Source organism: Dama dama, chromosome 20 (genome assembly GCF_033118175.1).
Source record: "Dama dama isolate Ldn47 chromosome 20, ASM3311817v1, whole genome shotgun sequence".
NCBI lineage: Eukaryota > Metazoa > Chordata > Mammalia > Artiodactyla > Cervidae > Dama > Dama dama.
In genome coordinates, this window is record NC_083700.1 from 13,458,478 (window position 1) to 13,482,779 (window position 24,302).

Here is a 24,302-nt window from a genome sequence, read left to right on the forward strand (position 1 = left end):
CAGTATTTACAAACAGTGATTCTCTAACTTTAACTGAACATCAGAAATACCTGTGTGTGTGAGCCAAGACTTTCAGTCACGCACGACTGTTTCTGACCCCATGGACTATAGCCCACCAGGATTTTCTAGCCAATGAATTTTCTAGGCAAGAATACTGGAGCAGGTTGCCATTTCCTAATCCAAGGGATCTTCCTGACTCAGGGATTGAACCCACGTCTCTTGTACCTCATGCATTGGCAGGCAGATTCTTTACCACTGACCACCTGTGAAGCCCCCAGAATCACCTGAGGGCTTGTAAAACACAGATGACTGGGCCCCACTCCTATGATTTCTCATTTAGTAGGACTCATTGGCAGGGGGTGGCCCAACATAATTTGCAACTTTCCAGGTAATGTCACTTACAGGGTAGGAAACCAGTTTGGAAACCATGGATTTAGAAAATAGCTGCATTTCCACACACATCCTAGGTTTTATCTGCAAGTTCAACACAGAAGATGCCAAATCTTCATTTTCTCCAGCAAAGACTTCAGAAGCTTAGTCGTTTTTTCCTGGATGTTCAAGGGCCTTGAGTGCCACTCGACTACTTCCCTGGTAGCTAACAGATGATTCAATCTTGACCTTCAAATTTCCTCACATTGAGAAGGGCTGCTGTTCCTCTGCCTTTCCTGCTTCTTATATCTCAGCTGAGAATAGAGCAGAGAGCTGGGCCATCCGCTAGTGCTCAGGCCTGCCCAAATGGATTCAGCCTAGCTCATGTATACTCTCATTTAATGGCTGTAAGTGGGAGAATCTGTCTCTGTCCACTCTGAAAAAAATAACTGGCCATGTAAGAGAAATATCACTATGAAAAAGTAGCTTTTTTGACATTATATACCCACACTATGATGTCTCCTGAATTAATCAAGTTACATGAAGTAAAAAAACTTGACACACCTCTGTTTCCTACAACCTAACTTTCTTTTAAAATGTCTCTTGGTAAATTCAGGTTCAAAATAGAAACTAGGTTCTGAAAGTGAACGTGAAAGCATTACTCGCTCAGTCATGACCAACTCTATGTGATTCCATGGATTGTCTCCTTTGTCCATGGGGTTCTCCAGGCAAGAATACTGGAGTGAGCTGCCATCCTCTTCTCCAGGTGAGCTTCCTGACCCAGGGATCAAACCCAGGTCTCTTGCTCTGTAGGATGACTCCTTACCATCTGAACGACCAGAGAAGGTTCTGAAATTCTCAATGTATCATTCAGGACAAACTTTTGATATCACAGACACAAACTGGGAGGCCTAGGTTTATCCAGCAGAGGTGTATTGGACTACCACATATCCCAAAAAAAACCTGATTGAAAACTCAACATTCAAAAATCTAAGATCATGGAATCCAGTCCCATTACTTCATCACAAATAGATGAGGAAACAATGGAAACAGCGACAGACTTTATTTTCTTGGGCTCCAAAACTGTGGTGGTTTCGCACTTAATAATACAAACACACAGTATTATGACAGACAGCACAGGAAGAGCGTTCAGACAAGCAACTCCCCAAGAACGTGCTGAGCACATATTTTATTGGTAACTTATCTTGTAATCTTTAAGTATGAGCAGGAAAGCAAGACAGAGACTAGAATTCAGGGATCAAGGACGCTTCCTCCCGGAGGTCTGGAGGTAATCATATAAGACTTGTAGGAAAGGTCTTTGAAGATAAGCGGGTTTGTTCTGTGTACAGAACAGCATCTAGCTAATGCTGACATGTCAGTCAGAATGTCTAAATTAAGGGCGGGGGAGAGCAAGCAAGGAAGAGAAAATGAGTATTAAATTCCAGGAGGTATTTCTGAGAAATCAGTAAAACATGGTTCTCATACAAAATCACTGCAGATGGTGACTGCAGCCATGAAATCAAGATGCTTGCTCTTTGGAAGGAAAGCTATGACAAACCTAGACAGCATATTAAAAAGTAAAGATGGTACTTGGCCAGCAGAGATCCGTCTAGTCAAAGCTATGGTTTTTCCAGTAGTCATTTTTGGATGTGAGAGTTGGACCATAAAGAAGGGTAAGTGCCGAAGAATTGATGTTTTTGAACGGTAGTGTTGGAAAAGACTCTTGCGAGTCGCTTGGACTGCAAAGAGATCAAACCAATCAATCCTAAAGGAAATCAACTCAAAATATTCATTGGAAGAACTGATGCTGAATTGAAGCTCCAGTATTTGGCTGCCTCATTAGAAAAAGCCCTGATGTGAGGAAAGATAGAAGTCAGGAGAAGGGGACGACAGAGCAGGAGATGGTTGGATGGCATCACTGACTCAATGGACATGAGTTTGAGTAAGCTCCAGAAGATGGAGAAGGACAGGGAAGCCTGGTATGCTGAGCAACTGAACTGAACTGATGGGGTCACAAAGAATCAGACATGACTGAGCAACTGAACAACACCCCAAGTATTGCAAAGGTTTCCCTCTCTGCTTCTTCAAGGTAGCTCTCTTTCACCTTCAAATTCTGAGGACTAAAGCCCAGAGATCCTGAAGTCCAGACAGATAGATGTGGGGAGGAGAGTCACGGGATATCCTGATAGCGGCTGTGAGAGAAAGCAGACACCATTAAGGAAAAGGGAAGAGGAGAAAATGTGGGTAGAGGGGTTGAGGTTGGGAGGAGATGGAAAGGAGAGACTTACCGGTGCTTCCTAAACCAGAAGACCAAGCCTCCAACAACCAGAAGGATGAACACCACCAGTATTACCAGGACAACAATCAAGCCCCTGGAGACACGGTTCCCATCTGTCTGGGGGAACACAGGGTGTGTCTCAGTCCGGGAATCTGCATCAGGTCCCCTACTGTGAGCATCTTTGAGCATGCCAGATGCTTATTTCTTGTCCTATCTAATGTGCCCACTTGCATTCCTGTGAAGTTAATAGACACCCCATCTTTTCTTGGGGCCTGGGCATCTATAATTCCATTCACTTCAGATATGCTCGTACACATATGGAGGCAGGCACTAGTGTCACAGCTAATCCAAACCTGAGTCCAAATCCAGCTCTTCCGCTTTCTAATGATGAGACTCAGGGCAGTTTGACCGAGCTTAGCCTCAATTCTCATCTGTAACATGAAACAACAGCACCTGCTCAAAGGAGAGTGGGGATGATTGTTCACACATACTCTGCGGTATGCAGAGTGTTCAGCTCACACCGAGAAAGCACTCTATAAACCACACCTATCTTTGGTACCCTGCCTTTCAAAGTCCGCAGTTCCCTCTTCTGGGGAACAAATCTTCCTGGGATTCTGTACTTGCCACCTACTTCGGGATCTGTGGTGATTTTAGCCTCTTCTTTCTTTTATATGGAACACGCTTTCTCAATCCTTTTTGAGTTCAGATCTTTATTCCTCCACTTGGAGAATCCCCTCCTTCTATCACTCCTGGCTGGGGCGTCATTTCCCTTCCCTTCCACAGGCCATCCCTCTGGGCTTGAGGACCACCTCCTCCCATCCCCAGCTGGGCTCCACTTCCTCCTCACCCCAGTTCAGGATGATGTCCTGGTCCTCCAGGCTGCTGTGCTTCACTCGGCAGCTCAGGCCATCCGCCTCCGCAGCCTCCACATCCAGGGTTGCTCGCAGGTACCAAGTCGAGTCGGCGTTGGGCATGACGTCTCCTTGCTGAGTGCCAGGCTCCTCCTGCTCGCCCCTCACCCACGTCACCCGCACGGGTTTTGGGTAGAATCCTGAGACGTGGCAGACCAGCCGCAGGTGGCCAGGCCGGGGAGGGGGGCCACTGGACAGCCAGGCCTCTGGCTTCACTGTATTCAACACGAGAATGAGGGATCTTAAAGTGAGACTCCGCATCAGAGGCTCTGGACTTCACAGCAGGCTCATCAGTCCTACATTTCTACCTCTGGAGATGAACACCCACCATTTCTTTCCACTTGTATTAGCTTCTCCAGGAAAGATTTCCCGATCCTCATTCCCTTCCCTGATCCATTCTCCTGTAAATGCCCCTACTCTGTAATCCCAGAGCACCCTGTGTTCAGCAGTAACAGATGTAGCATGTTTCTAAGTGGTAGTCACTCAGTCATGCCCGACTCTCTGCAACCCCATGGACTATAGCCCACCAGGCTCCTCTGTCTACGGGATTTTTCAGGCAAGAGTACTGGAGGGGGTTGCCATTTCCTTCTCCAGGTCATCGTCACAACCCAGGGATCAAACCTAATGCAGATCTCCTGCACTGTGGGCAAACTGTACCATCTGAGCCACCAGGACACTGCTTTAACTGTTCATCTGCTTTCTCCTCTCCCTCCTCAAGTACACATCCTGATTGATCCCCAGGGTTTCTTTAATTCAATTCATGGAACCCAAAAGGTACCTAGTTAATGTCTGTGGAATGCTTAAATACTCTCACACCTTATCCATCCCCTCCTCTTCCGGTGATGCTTAAAGGGGTGTGAACCCTGGAATGAAAACCCCAGATGGAGCCCCAGAGTGGAGTGGAGGTCAGGAGGTGACAAAAGCAGGCTGACCTTGCTTCTCCAGCTCGGACTTCCCCGTCTGCAACAGGCCTCTGAGCAACTCGGGGCAGATGTCATGGAGGAGCCAGTGCGCTGTTTCCTTGGTCCCTTGGTCCCGATTGAGCACCTTGCAGAACTCCTGGATCCAAGGGGGGGCATCTGGGGCTGGCACCCAAGACATTCCTTGGAAACTCAGGACATCCTTTCCTTGAGATGCTGCACGTAAGTAGCTTTTGGAGGTATTCCTCGGAAGTAACTCACATCCTAAAGATATCTGGATCTCAAGAGGATCTGAGGAGAGGAATGGAAAGAGATCAATGAACAGCTTAAAAGACCAAAAAGAGTTGAAGAAATTGGTGTGAGGGTTATACTGGGGACCCCAAAGTTCACGTAAATGGGAAGGGGTGACCTGCAGCTGTATGAACAAGGGGTATTTTGAGGACTCAAGTTGGGGCCTCTCAGGCAGAAGTGGGACTCAAAAGGGAGAGTGGAGACAATCACGGGGAGCCAGAACCTCCCGGTTGGGCTTCAGCACCCACTGTCTCCCCTTGGGCAGCTGTCCATGATCCCATCCCTCAGCTCACAGTCGCTGGAAATTTTGACGAATTCCCAGATGTCCCTGGTGAAGCTCCTGCGATAAACCTGAAACGTATTCTGCAGCTGCTCCCACTGCTGCTCGCTGAATGTGCCCTGAGACCAAGGCTTCAGGAAGCCGACGGTGTCCGACTCATTGCGCCAAGTATAGAGCTGCAGCTCCCCGAGCCACCCGAGGCCGTCCGTGCGCGTCCAGCTGCGGTTGGCAAAGGAGGAGATCTGGAGGCCACGGAAGGAGTAAGACGTTTGCGGCTCTGGAGACAATACAGATCGGAGGCACCGGGGGCACGGGAGGGAGAGCACAGAAGGGAGAAGGAAGAGCAACAGAAACAAACAAACAGCTAGGTTTGGGAAGAAAGGGTGATGTCTGCTGGCTCTGAATCGAGCTCGGTCTCCAGGGGCCAAGCAGCTGGAGGCAGCGGGTAGCAGGTTCTCGGGCTGGTGGGTCAAGCTCCCGGCTTCCCGAGGTGTATCAGTCTGCGCCCGCCCGCCGCGAGCGTCGGCCGCTTTCCCCGCTCGCCTCCCTCTCGCCGCCCTCTGCCCGGGAGCCCTGGTTCCACTCATCCTCAGAACTCCTCCAAATCTGGGGAAGCCCCCAGAAGAACAGAGACAGCAAGCACCCCGCGTCCTAGCTCTGCTCTGGGACCTCGAATCTCCGCCCCCAACCCCGCCAGGTCCTTCCCCAACGCCCGCCCACACACCCCTGGTTTCCGGGACTGCCAAAAGCCTGAAATTGACCCTGTGGCTGGCCAATTCTTAAGCCTGGAGGCAGGCAGGACTCCTGTTCTGGCTCTCAGGGGACTTGCTTCCAACCTCTTCCTGTCCAGGGATCCCTTTTTCATCTGCCAGATGGTCCCTCTCATTAGATATCTGAGCTGCAAAGAGCCCTGGTCACAGCCACTCACTTAAGTATGTTTCTCACAACCGGCTTCTCTAAATCTCTTTTTCCAACTTAGAGTTACAGATAGTATGTGGAAAACACTTCAGAACTGCTATTTAAGTTTTAAAAACAGGACATAAAGTTGTATCTGTGGTATGATAGCTACCATGTGTTTTAAAACAAAGTTTTTAAGTGGGAGGCAAGGAATGGATGTCTCTAGGCAAAGAGAGTATGGAAGATTTTAATTTGTTTTACATTTTTGGTTTTCCAAAATGTCTAGGAGTGCAGACATCACCTTAATGATAAAATAATAAGGGACTTCTCTGGTGGTCCAGTGGTTAAGAATCCACCTTGCAATGCAGGGGTGTTGGTTGGATCCCTGGTCAGGGTGATCTCAGGAATCTCAGCCTGCAACAGCTCCCAGAAGGGCTGGGGTTCCCAGCCAGAGACTGAGGTTGGGTTGCAGTGGTGAGAACACCAGAGCCTAGCCAGTAGACCAGTGGTCAGGGACAAGGGCCCTGGCCTTCAGCTTTGCAGGAAAGAATTCCCACAAAGAAAGGAAGTAGTGGAGCAAGTAAGGTATTTTTTGAGAGGAAAGCAGGACAGTATAAGAGGGAATGGATGACTCAATGAGAGGGTCTCTGGGCCGCACCTTCCTGGCAGTTTGAATTACTTTGATAGTAAAGGGCATTTCTTCCAGTTTTCCTTCGGCTGATCAATTTAATTTGCCTGTTTCACAGTCCATTTTTGATATATGTCAAGATCCTCCCATGTGTGCTCATGCATCGCTTAGCCAAGATGGATTTTACTGAAAAGGCATCTGGGTAGAACATCCCTTGACATAACTCTCCTTTGGCCTCCAAGGAGCCTTTTCTGCACATGTGTGGTCTGGGAGGTCTCCTGACTTTGAGAAATATGTCCTCTGGGCAGGGCCCAGCATCCTCTCTTAATTATCCTGCTGTTGGGGAAGTTTAATAAGTAGTCTTAGTTAGGCTGTATATTGTCACCCAGATTATTTAACTTATATGCAGAGTACACCATGCAAAATTTTGGATTGGATGAAGCACAAGCTGGAATCAAGATTGCCAAGAGAAATATCAATAACCTCAGATATGCAGGTACCACCACACTTCTGCCAGAAAGAGAAGAAGAACTGAATAGACTCTTGATGCAAGTGAAAGAGGAGAGTGAAAAGTTGGCTTCGACACTCAGAAAACTAAGGTCATGGCATCTGGTCCCATCACTTCAAGGCAAATAGATGGGGAAACAGTGGAAACAGTGACAGACTTTATTTTGGGGAGCTACAAAATCGTTGCAGATGGTAACTCCAGTAATGAAATTAATTTTTCCTTGCAAGAAAAGCTATGACCAATTTAGATAGCATATTAAAAAGCAGAGACATTACTTTGCCAAAAAAGTTCTATCTAGTCAAACCTATGGTTTATCCAGTGATCATGTATGGATGTGAGAGTTGGACTATAAAGAAAACTGAGCATGGAAGAAGTGATGCTTTTGCACTCTGGTGTTGGAGAAGACTCTTGAGAGTCCTTGGACTGCAAGGAGAACCAACCAGTCCATCGTAAAACAAATCAGTCCTGAATAATTTTTGGAAGGATTGATGCTGAAGGTGAAACTCCAATCTTTGGCCACCTGATGCAAAGAACTGACTCATGTGAAAAGACTCTGATGCTGGGAAAGATTGAAGGTGGGAGGAGACGGGGACAACAGAGGATGAGATGGTTGGATGGCATCACCAACTCAATGGACATGGGTTTGGGCAGATGCCAGGAGTTGGTGATGGATCGGGAGGCGTGGCATGCTGTGGTTCATGGGGTTGCAAAGAGTTGGACACGACTGAGCAACTGAACTGAACTGAACTGAAATTTGGTGACCTAAATGGGAAAGAAATCCAAAAAAGAGGGGATATGTGTGTATCTATAGCTGATTCACTTCACTGTACATTAAAAACTAACACAGCATGGTAAAACAACTATACTGTAATAAATTTTTTAAAATAAACTTAAAATACTTAATGTCAAAAAAATAACGATAATAGTTTTATGTTTCTTCAAAAAGAAAAAAATAAACTTTGGGACTTCCATGGCAGTCCAGTGGTTAAGACTCAGTGCTTCAAATTCAAGGGGCTCAGGTTTGATTCTCTGGACCAGATGTCATGGGCTAGAATTCCAAATGCCATGCACCGAGGCCAAAAAATAACTAAAGGTTATTACAACAAAGAACAGGAAGGGAGAAATGAAAATATCTTGTGCATAGTCCTTACAACATATATGAAGGGCACGCATGCATGCTCAGTCGTGTCCAACTCTGTGACCCTATCCATTATAGCCCACAAGACTCCTCTTCTCATGGGACTTCCCAGGCAAGAATACTGGAGTGGGTTGCCATTTCTTACTCCAGGGGATCTTCTCAACCCAGGGATGGAACCCATATCTCCCACATCTCCTGCATTGGCAAGCAGATTCATTACCACTGAGCCACATGGGAACTGCATATGGGAAGTAATATAATATTACTTAAAGGTAGCCAGCAATACATTGAAAACAATTGAAAATCCTAGGGAAATGCCTATAAAAGGTTTAAAAAGAGGCATCCCAGTAAGGCACTAGTGGATAAAAAATAGAATCCTAAAAAGGAAAGTCTACAGATGCAACAAGTGAAAGGCAAAGGAGAAAGGGAAAGTTATGCCCAACTAAATGCAGAGTTCCAAGGATAGCAAGGAGAGGTAAGAAAGTCTTCCTGAGTGAACAATGCAAAGAAATAGAGGAGAACAATAGAAGGGGTAAGACTAACAATTTCTTCAAGAAACTTGGAGATATCAAAGGAACATTTCATGCAAGGATGGGCATGATACAGCAAAGAAATGGTAAGGACCTAACAGAAGCAGAAGGGAGTCAGAAGAGGTGGCAAGAACACACAGAAGAACTACACAAAAACATTTCTTAATGACCCAGATAATGATGATGGTGTGGTCACTCACCTAGAGTCAGACATCCTGGAGTGTGAAGTCAAGTGGGCCTTAGGAACCATTACTATGAACAAAACCAGTGGAGATGATGGAATTCCAGCTGAGTTATTTCAAACCCTAAAAGATGACGCTGTTAAAGTGTTGCACTCAATATGTCAGCAAATTTGGAAAACTCAGTCGTGCTCACAGGACTGGAAAAGGTCAGTTTTCATCCCAATCCCAAAGAAGGGCAATGACAAAGAATGTTCAAACTACTGTACAACTGCTTTCATTTCACATGCTACTTAGGTCATGCTCAAAACCCTTCAAGCTAGGTTTCAACAGCACAAAAACTGAGAACTTCCAGATGTTTAAGCTAGATTTAGAAAAGTCGGAGGAACCAGAGATCAAATGGCCAACATTCATTGAATCATAGAGAGACCAAGGGAATTCCAAAAAAAACACCTACTTCTGCTTCACTGACTATGATAAAGCCTTTGACTGTGTGGATCACAGTAAACTGTGGAAATTTCTGAAAGAGGTGGTAATACCAGACCACTTAACCCGCCTCCTGAAAAACATGTATGAGGGTCAAGAAGCAACAGTTAGAACTGGACATGAAACAATGGACTTGTTCCAAATTGGGAAAGGAGTACATCAAGGCTGTATGTTGTCACCCTACTTATTTAACATCTATGCAAAGCACATGGGAAATGCTGAGTTGGATGAATCACAAGCTGGAATCAAGACTGCTGAGAGAAATATCAACAACCTCAGACATGCAGAAGATAGCACTCTAATGGCAGAAAACATAAACACACTAAAGAGCCTGTTGATGAGAGTGAAAGACGAGAGTTAAAAAGCAGGCTTAAAACTCAAGATTCAAAAAATGAAGATCATGGCATCCGGTCCCATCACTTCAGGGCAAATAGAAGGGGAAAAAGTGGAAACGGTGGCAGATTTTATTTTCTTGGGCTCCAAAATCACTGTAGATGGTGACTGTAGCCACAAAATTAAAAGACACTTGCTCCTTGGAAGAAAAGCTGTGACAAACCTAAACACCATGCTAAAAAGCAGAGATATCATGTTGCCAACAAAGGTCTGCCTAGTCAAAGCTACGGTTGTCCCAGAAATCATGTATGGATGTGAGAGCTGAACCATAAAGAAGGCTGAGTGCCAAAGAATTGATGCTTTGGAATTGCGGTGCTGGAGAAGACTGTTGAGAGTCCTTTGGAGTGCAAGGAGATCAAATCAATCAAACCTGAAGGAAGTTAATCCTGAACCAAACTGTATCGGAAGATCTGATGCTGAAACTAAAGCCCCAGTACTCTGGCCACCTGATGTGAAGAGCTGACATATTGGGGAAGACCTTGATGCTGGGAAAGATTGAGGTCAGGAGGAGAAAGAGGCAACAGAGGCTGAGACAGTGGGATAGCATCAGCTGATTCAATGGACATGAGTTTGAGCAACTTCTGGGAGACAGTGAAAGCTAGGGAGGTCTGACATGCCACAGTGCAAGGGGTCTCAAAGAGTTGGACATGCCATAGTGAATGAATAACAACCACAGATGGGACAAATAGAAAACAAATGGTAAGAAGCTAGACATTAACCATTTCAAAAATTTAATCATTACCTTTAAATAGTCAAAACACTCTAGTCAACAGGCAGGAATTGTCATAATGAATTAAAAAAAAAAAAAAAAAAACCCAACTATTTCCTAGACACAGAAAACACACTGTAAGAATAAAGACACATGTAGGTTGAAAACAGAAACTGGAAGAAGATATACCAAGTAAACTCTAGTAATAAGAAAGTAAGAGTGACTATTTTAATGTCAGACAAAGTAGAATTCAGGATAAGGAATATCAGAAATAACAGAGGCATTTAATAATGGTAAAAGTGTCAATCATGAAAAATTCCCTGGAGATCTAGCAGTTAAGACCCAGTGGTGTCACTGTTAAGGTTTGGATTCAATCCCTGGTCAGAAAACTAAGATCCTGCAAGCTGCTTGACCAAAAAAAAAAAAAAAAAAGTCAACTCATTAAGAAAACAATCTTAAACGTCTCTGCACCTAATAAGAGAATTTCAAAAACCATAATCAAAAGTGTACAGAAATTCAGGGGAAATAGATAAATCCCTAATTGTAGTTGGAGATTTCACTGCAGATGGTGACCACAGCCATGAAATTAAAAGACGCTTGCTCCTTGGAAAAAAAGCTATGACAATCCTAGACAGCAATTGAAAAAGCAGAGACGATACTTGGCCAATAAAGGTACATATAGTCAAAGCTATGTTTCTTCCTGTAATTATGTATGAATATGAGAGTTGGACCATAAAGAAGGCTGGGTGTCAAAGAATTGAAGCTTTTCAACTGTGGTATTAGAGAAGATTCTTGAGAGTCCGTTAGACTACAAGGAGGTAAAACCGATCAATCCTGAATATTAATTGGAAGAACAGATGCTGAAGCTGAAACTCCAAGAATTTGGCCATATGATGTGAAGAGGTGACTCACTGGAAAAGACCCTGGGAAACATAGAAGGCAGGAGGAGAAGAGGACGACAGAGAATGAGATGGCTGGATGGTATCACTGACTCAATGGACATGAGTTTGAGCAAGCTCTGGGAAATGGTGAAGGACAGGGAAGCCTGGCGTGCTGCAGTCCATGAGGTTGCAAAGAGTCAGACAAAACTGAGCGACTGAACAACAACAATCTCAGTAACAGATCAGATAGAAAGTTAAAAAATATTAATAAATTTAGAAGATTTGAATAACAATATCAACTAACAAACTAACTGATATTTATAGAACAGTCCATGCAACAACAGCAGACTACACATTCTTTCCAGATGCACATAGAATATTCACCAAGATCGACAAATACTGGGCCTAAAAAAAGTCTCAGCTGACTTGAAAGGATTGACATCACGTGGAGTGTGTTTTCTGACCAAAGGGAATCAAATGAAAAATTAATAACTAAAAGGCTCATGGAAAACCTCCAAATATTTGGAAATTAAACAACACACTTTTAAATAACCAATGGGTCAGAAAGTTAAATACGCTTACCATTCAACTCAGCAAGTCCATTCTTATGTATTTACCCAAAATAAATAAAAACCTAAGTCCACAAAAAGACATACACATCGGATCACAGCAGTCTCATTCCTAAGAATCCCAAAATTTTCATCAGTAGGTCAATGGATGGTCATGGTATGTTCAGACAAGAAAATACTGTACTACAAAAACTGAAAAGGAATTTACTACTGATACAAGCAATGATAGGGAAGATTTTCAAAACAATTAGCACAATTCCATTTAAATGAATTTCTCAGATTGGTGAAACAAATCTCTAGAGACAGAAAGCAGAGCAGTGGTTGCATGAGACCAAGGGTCTGAGGTACTGTTAACAAAGCGACAAGAAGGATTTTTGGAGGGCTAGAAAGTTTCTATGTTTTGGGGGAAGATGGAAAGCTGTACCAAGGTCATGTGTAAACCGGAGAGGGAAGACAAGGGAGGTGTTACTGGATAATCCTGATTTTCACAAGAAAAGAGGAAAGATGGTTCTGAAGGGTGAAAAGCAGGAACCAACATGGGGGAACACTGCCACAGAGATGATGCAATAACGTCAGTAAAAGAAGTAGGCAAGTCTTTTGAAGATTCAGCCAGAGGAAGTAAAAGATGTTTCAGAGAATAAACACTTCCCCATCACTGTATCTCAGCTGAAAATGAGGGATGATAATGAACACAGAAGACAAAGGAAGATCAAAGGGACAAGAGAATACAGGAGTGGGCGATGGGAGTGGGAAGATTTCTGTAACCTGAAGGTAGAGGCTGGTCCCAGGAAGAAGACCAGAAGAGCCAGGGTTGAACCACTCAGTTCAGTTCAGTTTGATCACTCAGTCAAGTCCGACTCTTTACCATCCCAAGAACTACAGCATGCCAGGCCTCCCTATCCATCACCAACTCCCAGAGTTTACTCAATTTCACGTCCATCGAGTTGGTGATGCCATCCACTCATCTCATCCTCTGTCATCCCCTTCTCCTCCTGCCGTCAATCTTTCCCAGCATCAGGGTCTTTTCCAATGAGCCAACTCTTCCCATCAGGTGGCCAAAGTATTGGAGTTTCAGCTTCAACATCAGTCCTTCCAATGAACACCCAGGGCTGACCTCCTTTAGGATGGACTGGTTGGATCTCTTTGCAGTCCAAGGAACTCTCAAGAGTCTTCTCCAACACCACAGTTCTAAAGCATCCATTCTTCCGCACTCAGCTCTCTTTATAGTCCAACTCTCACATCCATACATGAACAATGGAAAAACCATAGCCTTGACTAGATGGACCTTTGTTGGCAAAGTAATGTCTCTGCTTTTTAATATGCTGTCTAGGTTGGTCATAACTTTCCTTCCAAGGAGTAAGCATCTTTTAATTTCATGGCTGCAATCACCATCTGCAGTAATTTTGGAGCCCAGTAAAATAAAGTCAGCCACTGTTTCCACTGTTTCCCAATCTATTTGCCATGAAGTCATGGGACCAGATGGCATGATCTTAGTTTTCTGAATGTTGAGCTTTAAGCCAACTTTTTCACTCTCCTCTTTCACTTTCATCAAGAGTCTATTCAGTTCTTCTTCACTTTCTGCCATAAGAGTGGTGTCATCAGCACATCTGAGGTTATTGATATTTCTCCCGGCAATCTTAATTCCAGCTTGTGCTTCATCCAGCCTGGCATTTCACATGATGTACTCTGCATATAAGTTAAATAGGCAGGGTGACAAGATACAGCCTTGACATACTCCTTTTCCTATTTGGAACCAGTCTGTTGTTCCATGTCCAGTTCTAACAGTTGCTTTCTGACATGCCTACAGATTTCTCAAGAGACAGGACAGGTGGTCTGGTATTCCCATCTTTTTCAGAATTTTCCACAGTTTATTGTGATCCACACAGTCAAAGGCTTTGGCATATTCAATAAGGTGGAAACATGTTTTTCTGGAACTCTCTTGCTGTTTTGATGATCCAGCAGATTTTGGCAATGTGATCTCTGGTTACCCTGCCTTTTCTAAAACCAGCTTGAACATCTGGAAGTTCAAGGTTCACATATTGCTGAAGTCTGGCTTGGAGGATTTTGAGCATACTTTAATAGCATGTGAGATGAGTGCAACTGTGTGGTAGTTTGAGCAACTGCACAGCACAGATAGAAAATAATAAATCAACAGAAAGTTTGAGCCAGAACACGGGACAGTTAACACCTGTCCTGGTCAAACTATTCACCACACCCCTCTCAACTACAAGTCCCTGTGAATGAGACAAGCAGGTGCACTAAAAGTGGGGCAGCTAATGACTCCAGGGGATGGCTTTGCAGAGAACATGAAATCAGAGCTCTTGGAGGAAGAGCTAAACCACACAGCAAAGGGGGTCACCTCCATGCCATAGACTTATGAGCAAAAGAAAAGTCAAGAAATATCTTAGGTAAGTTCAGATTTCCTGTGTATGGTCAAGAGTAGGCATATGTATGACCTGAATTCAATTAGGAAATAGAAACCACACAGTGAGCTAAACAGATGAACTTTAATAGAATTATGAAACAATAATGGGAAAGATTAAGAAAACTCCACATGGAACTCTAGGGCTGAAGGAGAATATCTAAGGCAGAATAAAGTTGGAAGTATTACTCCTCCCCAAGGCTGGAGTACTCATTGCAAGAGACTCTGATGCTGGGAAAGATGGAAGGCAAAAGGAGAAGGGGGGAGCAGAGGTTGAGATGGTTGGATGGCATCACCGACTCAATGGACATGAACTTGGACAAACTCCGGGAGATAGTGAGGGTCTGCTGTGCTGCAGTCCATGAGGTCCCAAAAGAGTCAGACATGACTAAGAGAATGAACAAGAACAACATGCTAGAGTACAGATCTCCTTGGAGAAGGTACAGTTCAGCCCCTTGGGTAACACAGGATTTCACAGGTTTGTTCAGGGCACAGCTGGTCTGCACTCACCAGATAAGCTGAAAGCCTTTTTCCAGACCCCAGGTGAGGGCAGGCAGACAGAGTGAGACTCAGCAGAAAGCTCTGGGCAAGAGATGAACTTAGCACCGGCCATGTGAGCATTCGAAGAGAGGACGGGGCACTGGGAGGGGCAGAAGCCTTCAGAGTGCTGATTTCCACGGGAAGGTGGCTGCCAGGCCAAAGCTGCAAGGTTGCCGAGTGTCCATGAGCTCTGGGCACGTGGCTGGGGCAGCACCCACAGGCTGCCTTCTCACCCACTCCACTGACCTAACCCACTGCAGCTGGAAGCTACAGGAGAGCACCGCCCACCAACACTGTCTCTCCAGGGTCCTCTACTGAAAACATGTTTAACATGGTGCTCACTCTGAAGAAGAAATGATTAGAGGAATTGCACCGATTGTCAGAGTCTAAGATGAAGCATGACTTAAGGGTCAATAAATTGACTTTCAGCACAGCCCTCCAGAAGGAGTACAATATCCATAAAGAGAATAAACATTCTGAAATGAATTCGAAGGATTTTCTGAGATGTCTTGAACTGAGTATCTAAAGGAAGGAGACAAATTTTCCTGGAGAAATAAATATTTACTTCCAAAACAAACCAAAGTTGCTTAAAAATGAACCAGAGCCAGGACTTCCGGGGTGGTTCAGTGGTGAAGAATCTGCCTGTGAATGCGAGGGTCAGAGGTTCATTCCAGAACATTCCACATGCCATGAGCAACTAAGCCCGTGCCCCAAACTACAAGCCCGAGCACCTAGAGCCCATGATCCCCAAGAAGAGAAGTCAGCGCAACGAGGAACCACCACACCACATTGAAGAGGAGCTCCTGCTCCGCACAGCTGGAGAGAGCCTGCACACAGCAGAGAAGACCCAGTGCGGCCAAAAAGCAAACTTAATTAATTAATTCTTTATTTATTTGAAGCAATGAACCAGAGTTCTGGTAAATTCATGCTGAATCATTCTGGAAAAGATTTCAGAAAGCATATTAACACACATGCCTGAAATCTGTAGAAGACCAATGGGATTGTTCAGAAGCTAGACACTGCTCAAGGAAGCAAAGTGGAAGACCATCCCCTGAGGTCAGCATAGTACCAAAAGCTGTTCACAGGCGCTACATTTTTACAAGCACTGTGGACATTTGTACATATTGCTTCCCACGGCATTTATAAAATTATCTATCTTTGTCCACTTGGCTACTACAACAAAATACCATAAACTGGGTGGCTTAAAAACAGTAGAACATTTTTCTGGAGGCTGAGAACTACCAGATCAACTGAGTCCACATCCTGGTTCAGTAGACAGCATATTCTTGCTGTGTCTTGCTTCTCAAGTGGTGGAGGAGACAAACACCTTTTGAATGATTTGTACTTGGAGTCACCCTGCTTTTTTAACTTATGTGCAGAGTACATCATGAGAAACGCTGGTCTGCAAGAAGCACAAGTTGGAGTCAAGATTGCCAGGAGAAATATCAATAACCTCAGATATGCAGATGACACCACCCTTATGGCAGAGAGTGAAGAGGAACTAAAAAGCCTCTTGGTGAAAGTGAAAGAACAGAGTGAAAATGTTGGCTTAAAGCTCAACACTCAGAAAACTAAGATCATGGCATCTGGTCCCATCACCTCATGGGAAATAGATGGGGAGACAGTGGAAACAGTGTCAGACTTCATTTTTTGGGGCTCCAAAATCATTGCAGATGTTGACTGCAGCCATGAAATTAAAAGATGCTTACTCCTTGGAAGGAAAGTTATGACCAACCTAGATAGCATATTAAAAAGCAGAGGCATTACTTTGCCAACAAAAGTCCGTATGGTCAAGGCTATGGTTTTTCCGGTGGTCATGTGTGGATGTAAGAGTTGGACTGTGAAGAAAGCTGAGTGCCGAAAAATTGATGCTTTTGAACTGTGGTGTTGTAGAAGACTCTTGAGAGTCCCTTGGACTGCAACGAAATCCAACCAGCCCATCCTAAAGGAGATCAGTCCTGGGTATTGATTGGAAGGACTGATGCTGAGGCTGAAACTCTAGTAATTTAGTCACCTCATGCGAAGAGTTGACTCACTGGAAAAGACCCTGATACTGGGAGGGATTGGGGGCAGGAGGAGAAGGGGTCGACAGAGGATGAGATGGCTGGATGGCATCAACGACTCAATGGGCATGAGTTTGAGTAAACTCCAGGAGTTTGTGATGGACAGGGAGGCCTGGCGTGCTGCGATTCATGGGGTCGCAAAGAGTCGGACACGACTGAGTGACTGAACTGAACTGATAGCCGATTTACAATGTTGCATTAGTTTCAGGGGTACAGCAAAGTGATTTAGTTATACATATACATATTATTCTTTTTGAGATCTTTTCCCATATAGATTACAACAGTGTACTGAGTAGAGTTCCCTGTGCTATATATAGATAAGGACCCTTTTTATAAGGTCACAAATCCCATTCATGAGAGCTCAGACCTCACGGTTTAATCTTCTCCAAAAGAACTCACCATCTAAAACCATCACTGTGGGTATTCAGTTTTCAACAGAGGATAGAGGACATACACATTCAATTGGCAGCATGATCACAACACACATTAGTGTCTCCTTTTGGCACAGGAATGAAGTGAGTCAGAGGAGATCCTTGTCTCCTTGTGGGTTCCCCTCAGTGGATCTCTACTTCCTGTTTCCATTTCCCCTCCCTCTAGGAGGCCTTCCCTAACTAACCTCAAGCCAACATTTCATTTACCATTCTGGAGAATCTGTTGCATAGCAATGTACAGTATTTACAAACAGGGATTCTCTAACTTTAACTGAACATCAGAAATACCTGTGTGTGTGAGCCAAGACTTTCAGTCACGCACGACTGTTTCTGACCCCATGGACTGTAGCCCACCAGGATTTTCTAGCCAATGAATTTTCTAGGCAAGAATACTGGAGCAGGTTGCCATTTCCTACTCCAAGGGATCTTCCTGACTCAGGGATTGAACCCACGTCTCTTGTACCTCATGCATTGGCAGGCAGATTCTTTAACACTCACCACCTGTGAAGCCCCCAGAATCACCTGAGGGCTTGTAAAACACAGATGACTGGGCCCCACTCCTATGATTTCTCATTTAGTAGGACTCATTGGCAGGGGGTGGCCCAACATAATTTGCAACTTTCCAGGTAATGTCACTTACAGGGTAGGAAACCAGTTTGGAAACCATGGATTTAGAAAATAGCTGCATTTCCACACACATCCTAGGTTTTATCTGCAATTCCAACACAGAAGATGCCAAATCTTCATTTTCTCCAGCAAAGACTTCAGAAGCTTAGTCGTTTTTTCCTGGATGTTCAAGGGCCTTGAGTGCCAAGTGACTACTTCCCTGGTAGCTAACAGATGATTTAATCTTGACCTTCAAATTTCCTCACATTGAGAAGGGCTGCTGTTCCTCTGCCTTTCCTGCTTCTTATATCTCGGCTGAGAATAGAGCAGATAGCTAGGCCATCCACTAGCACTCATGCCTGCCCAAATGGATTCAGCCCAGCTCATGTATAGTCTCATTTAATGGCTGTAAGTGGGAGAATCTCTCTGTCCACTCTGACAAAAATAACTGGCCATGTGAGAGAAATATCACTATGAAAAAGTAGCCTTTTCAACATTATATACCCACACTATGATGTCTCCTTCTTTAATCAAGTTACATGAAGTAAAAAACTTGAGACACATCTGTTTTCTACAACCTAACTTTCTTTTAAAATGTCTCTCTTGGTAAATTCAGGTTCAAAATAGAAACTAGGTTCTGAAAGTGAATGTGAAAGCATTACTTGCTCAGTCATGACCAACTCTATGCCATTCCATGGATTGTCGCCTTTGTCCATGGGGTTCTCCAGGCAAGAATACTGGAGTGAGCTGCCATCCCCTTCTCCAGGGGATCTTCCTGACCCAGGGATCAAACCCAGGTCTCCTGCATTGTAGGAAGACTCCTTACCATCTGAACGAACAGAGAAGGTTCTGAAATTCTCAGTGTATCATTCAGGACAAATTTTCTACATCACAGACACAAACTGGGAGGCCTAGGGCCATCCAGCAGAGGTGTATTTGGACTATACCACACCCCCAAAAAATGCTGATTGAAAACTCAGCATTCAAAAAACTAAGATCATGGCATCCAGTCCCATGACTTCATCACAAATAGATGAGGAAACAATGGAAACAGCGACAGACTTTATTCTCTTGGGCTCCAAAACTGTGGTGGCTTCGCACTGAATAATACAAACACACAGTATTATGACAGACAGCACAGGAAGAGCATTCAGACAAGCAACTCCCCAAGAAGTGCTGAGCACATATTTTATTGGTAACTTATCTTGTAATCTTTAAGTATGAGCAGGAAAGCAAGACAGAGACTAGAATTCAGGGATCAAGGAGGCTTCCTCCTGGAGGTCTGGAGGTAATCATATAAGACATGTAGGAAAGGTCTTTGAAGATAAGCGGGTTTGTTCTGTGTACAGAACGGCACCTAGCTAATGCTGACATGTCAGTCAGAATGTCTAAATTAAGGGTGGGGAAGAGCAAGCAAGGAAGAGAAAATGAGTATTAAATTCCAGGAGGTATTTCTGAGAAATCAGTAAAACATTGTTCCCACACAAAATCACTGCAGATGGTGACTGCAGCCATGAAATCAAGATGCTGGCTCTTTGGAAGGAAAGCTATGACAAACCTAGACAGCGTATTAAAAAGTAAAGACGGGTCTTCCCCGTGCACCAGGCTCGAGCACTTGTCTCATGCATCCCAACTGGGCTGGTGATCTGTTTCACCATAGATAATATACATGCTGTTCTTTCGAAACATCCCACCCTCACCTTCTCCCACAGAGTTCAAAAGTCTGTTCTGTATTTCTGTGACTCTTTTTCTGTTTTGCATATAGGGTTATCGTTACCATCTTTCTAAATTCCATATATATGTGTTAGTATGGTGTAATGTTCTTTATCTTTCTGGCTTACTTCACTCTGTATAATGGGCTCCAGTTTCATCCATCTCATTAGAACTGATTCAAATGAATTCTTTTTAATGGCTGAGTAATATTCCATGTGGAGAGGGAGGTGGGAGGGGGGATCGATATGGGGAATACGTGTAACTCTATGGCTGATTCATACGAATGAATGACAAAACCCACTGAAATGTTGTGAAGTAATTAGCCGCCAACTAATTAAAAGAAATAAAAACAAAATAAAAAAATAAATAAATAAAATAAAATTGAAAAAAAAAAAAAAGTAAAGACGGTATTTGGCCAGCAGAGGTCCGTCTAGCAAAAGCTATGGTTTTTCCAGTAGTCATGTATGGATGTGAGAGTTGGACCAAAAAGAACGGTAAGCGCCAAAGAATTGATGTTTTTGAACGGTGGTGTTGGAAAAGACTCTTGAGAGTCCCTTGGACTGCAAAGAGATCAAACCAATCAATCCTAAAGGAAATCAACTCAAAATATTCATTGGAAGAACTGATGCTGAAGCTGAAGCTCCAGTATTTGGCTGCCTCATTAGAAAAAACCCTGATGCGAGGAAAGATTGAAGGCAGGAGAAGGGGACGACAGAGCAGGAAATGGTTGGATGGCATCACTGACTCAATGGACATGAGTTTGAGTAAGCTCCAGAAGATGGAGAAGGATAGGGAAGCCTGGTATGCTGAGCAGCTGAACTGAAATGATGGGGTCATGAAGAGTCAGACACGACTGAGCAACTGAACAACACCCCAAATATTGCAAAGGTTTCTCTCTCTGCTTCTTCAAGGTAGCTCTCTTTCACCTTCAAATTCTGAGGGCTAAAGCCCAGAGATCCTGAAGTCCAGACAGATAGATGTGGGGAGGAGAGTCATGGGATATCCTGATAGCGGCTGTGAGAGAAAGCAGAGAACATTAAGGAAAAGGGAAGAGGAGAAAATGTAGGTAGAGGGGTTGAGGTTAGGAGGAGGTGGAAAGGAGAGACTTACCGGTGCTTCCTAAACCAGAAGACTAAGCCTCCAACAACCAGAAGGACAAACACCACCAGGATTACCAGGACGACAATCAAGCCCCTGGAGACACGGTTCCCATCTGTGTGGGGGAACACAGGGTGTGTCTCAGTCCGGGAATCTGCATCAGGTCCCCTACTGTAAGCACGTGTGAGCATGCCAGATGCTTATTTCTTGTCCTGTTTAATGTGCCTACTTGTTTTTCTCTGATGATTAGAGATGCCCCATCTTTTCTTGGGGCCTGGGCATCTATAATTCCATTCACTTCAGCATATGCTCGTACACATTTGGAGGCAGGCACTAGTATCACAGCTAGTGCAAACCTGAGTCTAAATCCAGCTCTTCCGCTTTCTAATGATGAGACTCAGGGCAGTTTGACCTAGCTTAGCCTCAGTTCTCATCTGTAACATGAAACAACAGCACCTGCTCAAAGGAGAGTGGGGATGATTGTTCATACATACTCTGCGGTATGCAGAGTGTTCAGCTCACACCGAGAAAGCACTCTATAAACCACACCTATCTTTGGTACCCTGCCTTTCAAAGTCCCCAGTTCCCTCTTCTGGGGAACAAATCTTCCTAGGATTCTGTACTTGGCACCTATTTCAGGATCTGTGGGGATTTTAGCCTCTTCTTTCTTTTATATGGAACACCTTGTCTCAATCCTTTTTGACTTCAGATCTTTATTCCTCCACTTGGAGAATCCCCTCCTTCTATCACTCCTGGCTGGGGCGTCATTTCCCTCCCCTTCCCCAGGCCCTCCCTCTGGGCTTGAGGACCACCTCCTCCCATCCCCAGCTGGGCTCCACTTCCTCCTCACCCCAGTTCAGGATGATGTCCTGGTCTCCCAGGCTGCTGTGCTTCACTCGGCAGCTCAGGCCAGCCGCCTCCGCAGCCTCCACATCCAGGGTTACTCGCAGATACCAAGTCGAGTCGGCGTTGGGCATGACGTCTCCTTGCTGAGTGCCAGGCTCCTCCTGCTCGCCCCTCACCCACATCACCCGCACGGGTTTTGGGTAGAATCCTGAGACGTGGCAGACCAGCCGCAGGTGGCCAGGCCGGGGAGGGGTGCCACTGGACAGCCAGGCCTCCGGCTTCACTGTATTCAACACGAGAATGAGGGATCTTAAAGTGAGACTCCGCATCAGAGGTTCTGGACTTCACAGCAGGCTCATCAGTCCTACATTTCTACCTTTGGAGATGCACTCCCACCGTTTCAATCCGTTTGTATTAGCTTCTCTGGGAAAGCTTTCCCAGATCCCCATTCCCTTCCCTGATCCATTCTCCTGTAAATGCCCCTACTCTGTACTCGCAAAGCACCCTGTGTTCAGCTGTAACATATGTAGCATGTTTCTAAGTGGCAGTCACTCAGTCATGCCCAACTCTCTGCAACCCCATGGACTGTAGCCCACCAGGCTCCTCTATGTACGGAATCTTTCAGGCAAGAGTACTGGAGGGGGTTGCCATTTCCTTCTCCAGGTCATCGTCACAACCCAGGGATCAAACCTAATGCAGATCTCCTGCACTGTGGGCAAACTGTACCATCTGAGCCACCAGGACACTGCTTTAACTGTTCATCTCCCTTCTCCTCTCCCTCCTCAAGTACACATCCTGATTGATCCCCAGGGTTTCCTTAATTCAATTCATGGAACCCAAAAGGTACCTAGTTAATGTCTGTGGGATGCTTAAATACCCTCACACCTTATCCATCCCCTCCTCTTCCCGTGATGCTTAAAGGGGTGTGAACCCTGAAATGAAAACCCCAGATGGAGCCCCAGAGTGGAGTGGAGGGCAAGAGGTGACAAAAGCAGGCTGACCTTGCCTCTCCAGCTCGGACTTCCCCGTCTGCAAGAGGCCTCTGACCAATTCGGGCCAGACGTCATGGAGGAGCCAGTGCACTGTTTCCTTGGTCCCTTGGTCCCGATTGAGCACCTTGCAGAGGTCCTGGCTCCAAGGGGGGGCATCTGGGGCTGGCACCCAAGACATTCCTTGGAAACTCAGGACATCCTTTCCTTGAAATGCTGCACGAAAGTAGCTTTCAGAGGTGTTCCTCGGAAGTAACTCACATCCTAAAGTTATCTGGATCTCAAGAGGATCTGAGGAGAGGAATGGAAAGAGATCAATGAAGAGCTTAGAAGACTGAAAGGAGTTGAAGAAATTGGTGTGAGGGTTATACTGGGGACCCCAAAGTTCATGTAAATGGGAATGGGAGACCTGCAGTGGGATGAACAAGGTATTTTGAGGACTCAAGCTGGGACCTCTCAGGCAGAAGTGGGACTCAAAAGGGAGAGTGGAGACAATCACGGGGGGCCAGAACCTCCCGGTTGGGCTTCAGCATCCACTGTCTCCCCCTGGGCAGCTGTCCACGATCCCATCCCTCAGCTCACAGTCGCGGTGCAGCATTTCGACGAATTGCCAGATGTCCCTGGTGAAGCTCCTGCGATAAACCTGAAACGTATGCTGCAGCTGCTCCCACTGCTGCTCGCTGAATGTGCCCTGAGACCAAGGCTTCAGGAAGCCGACGGTGTCCGACTCATTGCGCCAAGTATAGAGCTGCAGCTCCCCCAGCCACCCGAGGCCGTCCGTGCGCGTCCAGCTGCGGTTGGCAAAGGAGGAGATCTGGAGGCCACGGAAGGAGTAAGACGTTTGCGGCTCTGGAGACAATACAGATCGGAGGCACCGGGGGCACGGGAGGGAGAGCACAGAAGGGAGAAGGAAGAGCAACAGAAACAAACAAACAGCTAGGTTTGGGAAGAAAGGGTGATGTCTGCTGGCTCTGAATCCAGCTCGGTCTCCAGGGGCCAAGCAGCTGGAGGCAGCGGGTAGCAGGTTCTCGGGCTGGTGGGTCAAGCTCCCGGCTTCCCGAGGTGTATCAGTCTGCGCCCGCCCGCCGCGAGCGTCGGCCGCTTTCCCCGCTCGGCTCCCTCTCGCCGCCCTCTGCCCGGGAGCCCCGGTTCCACTCATCCTCAAAACTCCTCCAAATCTGGGGAAGCCCCCAGAAGAACAGAAACAGCAAGCACCCCGCGTCCTAGCTCTGCTCTGGGACCTCGAATCTCCGCCCCCAACCCCGCCCGGTCCTTCCCCAACGCCCGCCCACACACCCCTGGTTTCCGGGGCTGCCAAAAGCCTGAACTTCACCCTGTGTCTGGCCAATTCTTAAGCCTGGAGGCAGGCAGGACTCCTGTTCTGGCTCTCAGGGGACTTGCTTCCAACCTCTTCCTGTCCAGGGATCCCTTTTTCATCTGCCAGATGGTCCCTCTCAATAGATATCTGAGCTGCAAAGAGCCCTGGTCACAGCCACTCACTTAAGTATGTTTCTCACAACCAGCTTCTCTAAATCTCTTTTTCCAACTTAGAGTTACAGATAGTATGTGGAAAACACTTTACAATTGCTATTTAAGTTTTAAAAACAGGACATAAATTTTTATCTAT

At 45.6% G+C, this 24,302-nt stretch overlaps 2 protein-coding genes across 3 annotated transcripts; both read right to left on the reverse strand.

The window, feature by feature from the left end:
* Window positions 1–1,415: 1,415 nt before the first annotated feature.
* LOC133040574 (antigen-presenting glycoprotein CD1d-like) lies at window positions 1,416–5,732 on the reverse strand. Of its 2 annotated transcripts, none has more exons than XM_061120434.1 (5): window positions 5,063–5,732; window positions 4,491–4,769; window positions 3,495–3,773; window positions 2,658–2,760; window positions 1,416–2,561 (listed from the first exon to the last, which is right to left on the reverse strand). In XM_061120434.1, exons 1-5 carry the CDS (start codon window positions 5,634–5,636, stop codon window positions 2,540–2,542), a joined length of 1,257 nt encoding a protein of 418 aa, XP_060976417.1. In that variant the 5' UTR covers window positions 5,637–5,732; the 3' UTR covers window positions 1,416–2,539. The 2 variants fall into 2 exon arrangements, with proteins under 2 accessions (XP_060976417.1, XP_060976419.1); XM_061120436.1 differs by having other exon boundaries at window positions 2,658–2,764.
* A 13,344-nt stretch (window positions 5,733–19,076) lies between these two features.
* LOC133040575 (antigen-presenting glycoprotein CD1d-like) lies at window positions 19,077–23,928 on the reverse strand. Its single transcript, XM_061120437.1, has 5 exons — window positions 23,258–23,928; window positions 22,688–22,966; window positions 21,691–21,969; window positions 20,853–20,955; window positions 19,077–20,756 (listed from the first exon to the last, which is right to left on the reverse strand). Exons 1-5 carry the CDS (start codon window positions 23,832–23,834, stop codon window positions 20,735–20,737), a joined length of 1,260 nt encoding a protein of 419 aa, XP_060976420.1. The 5' UTR covers window positions 23,835–23,928; the 3' UTR covers window positions 19,077–20,734.
* Between the last annotated feature and the right edge of the window lie 374 nt (window positions 23,929–24,302).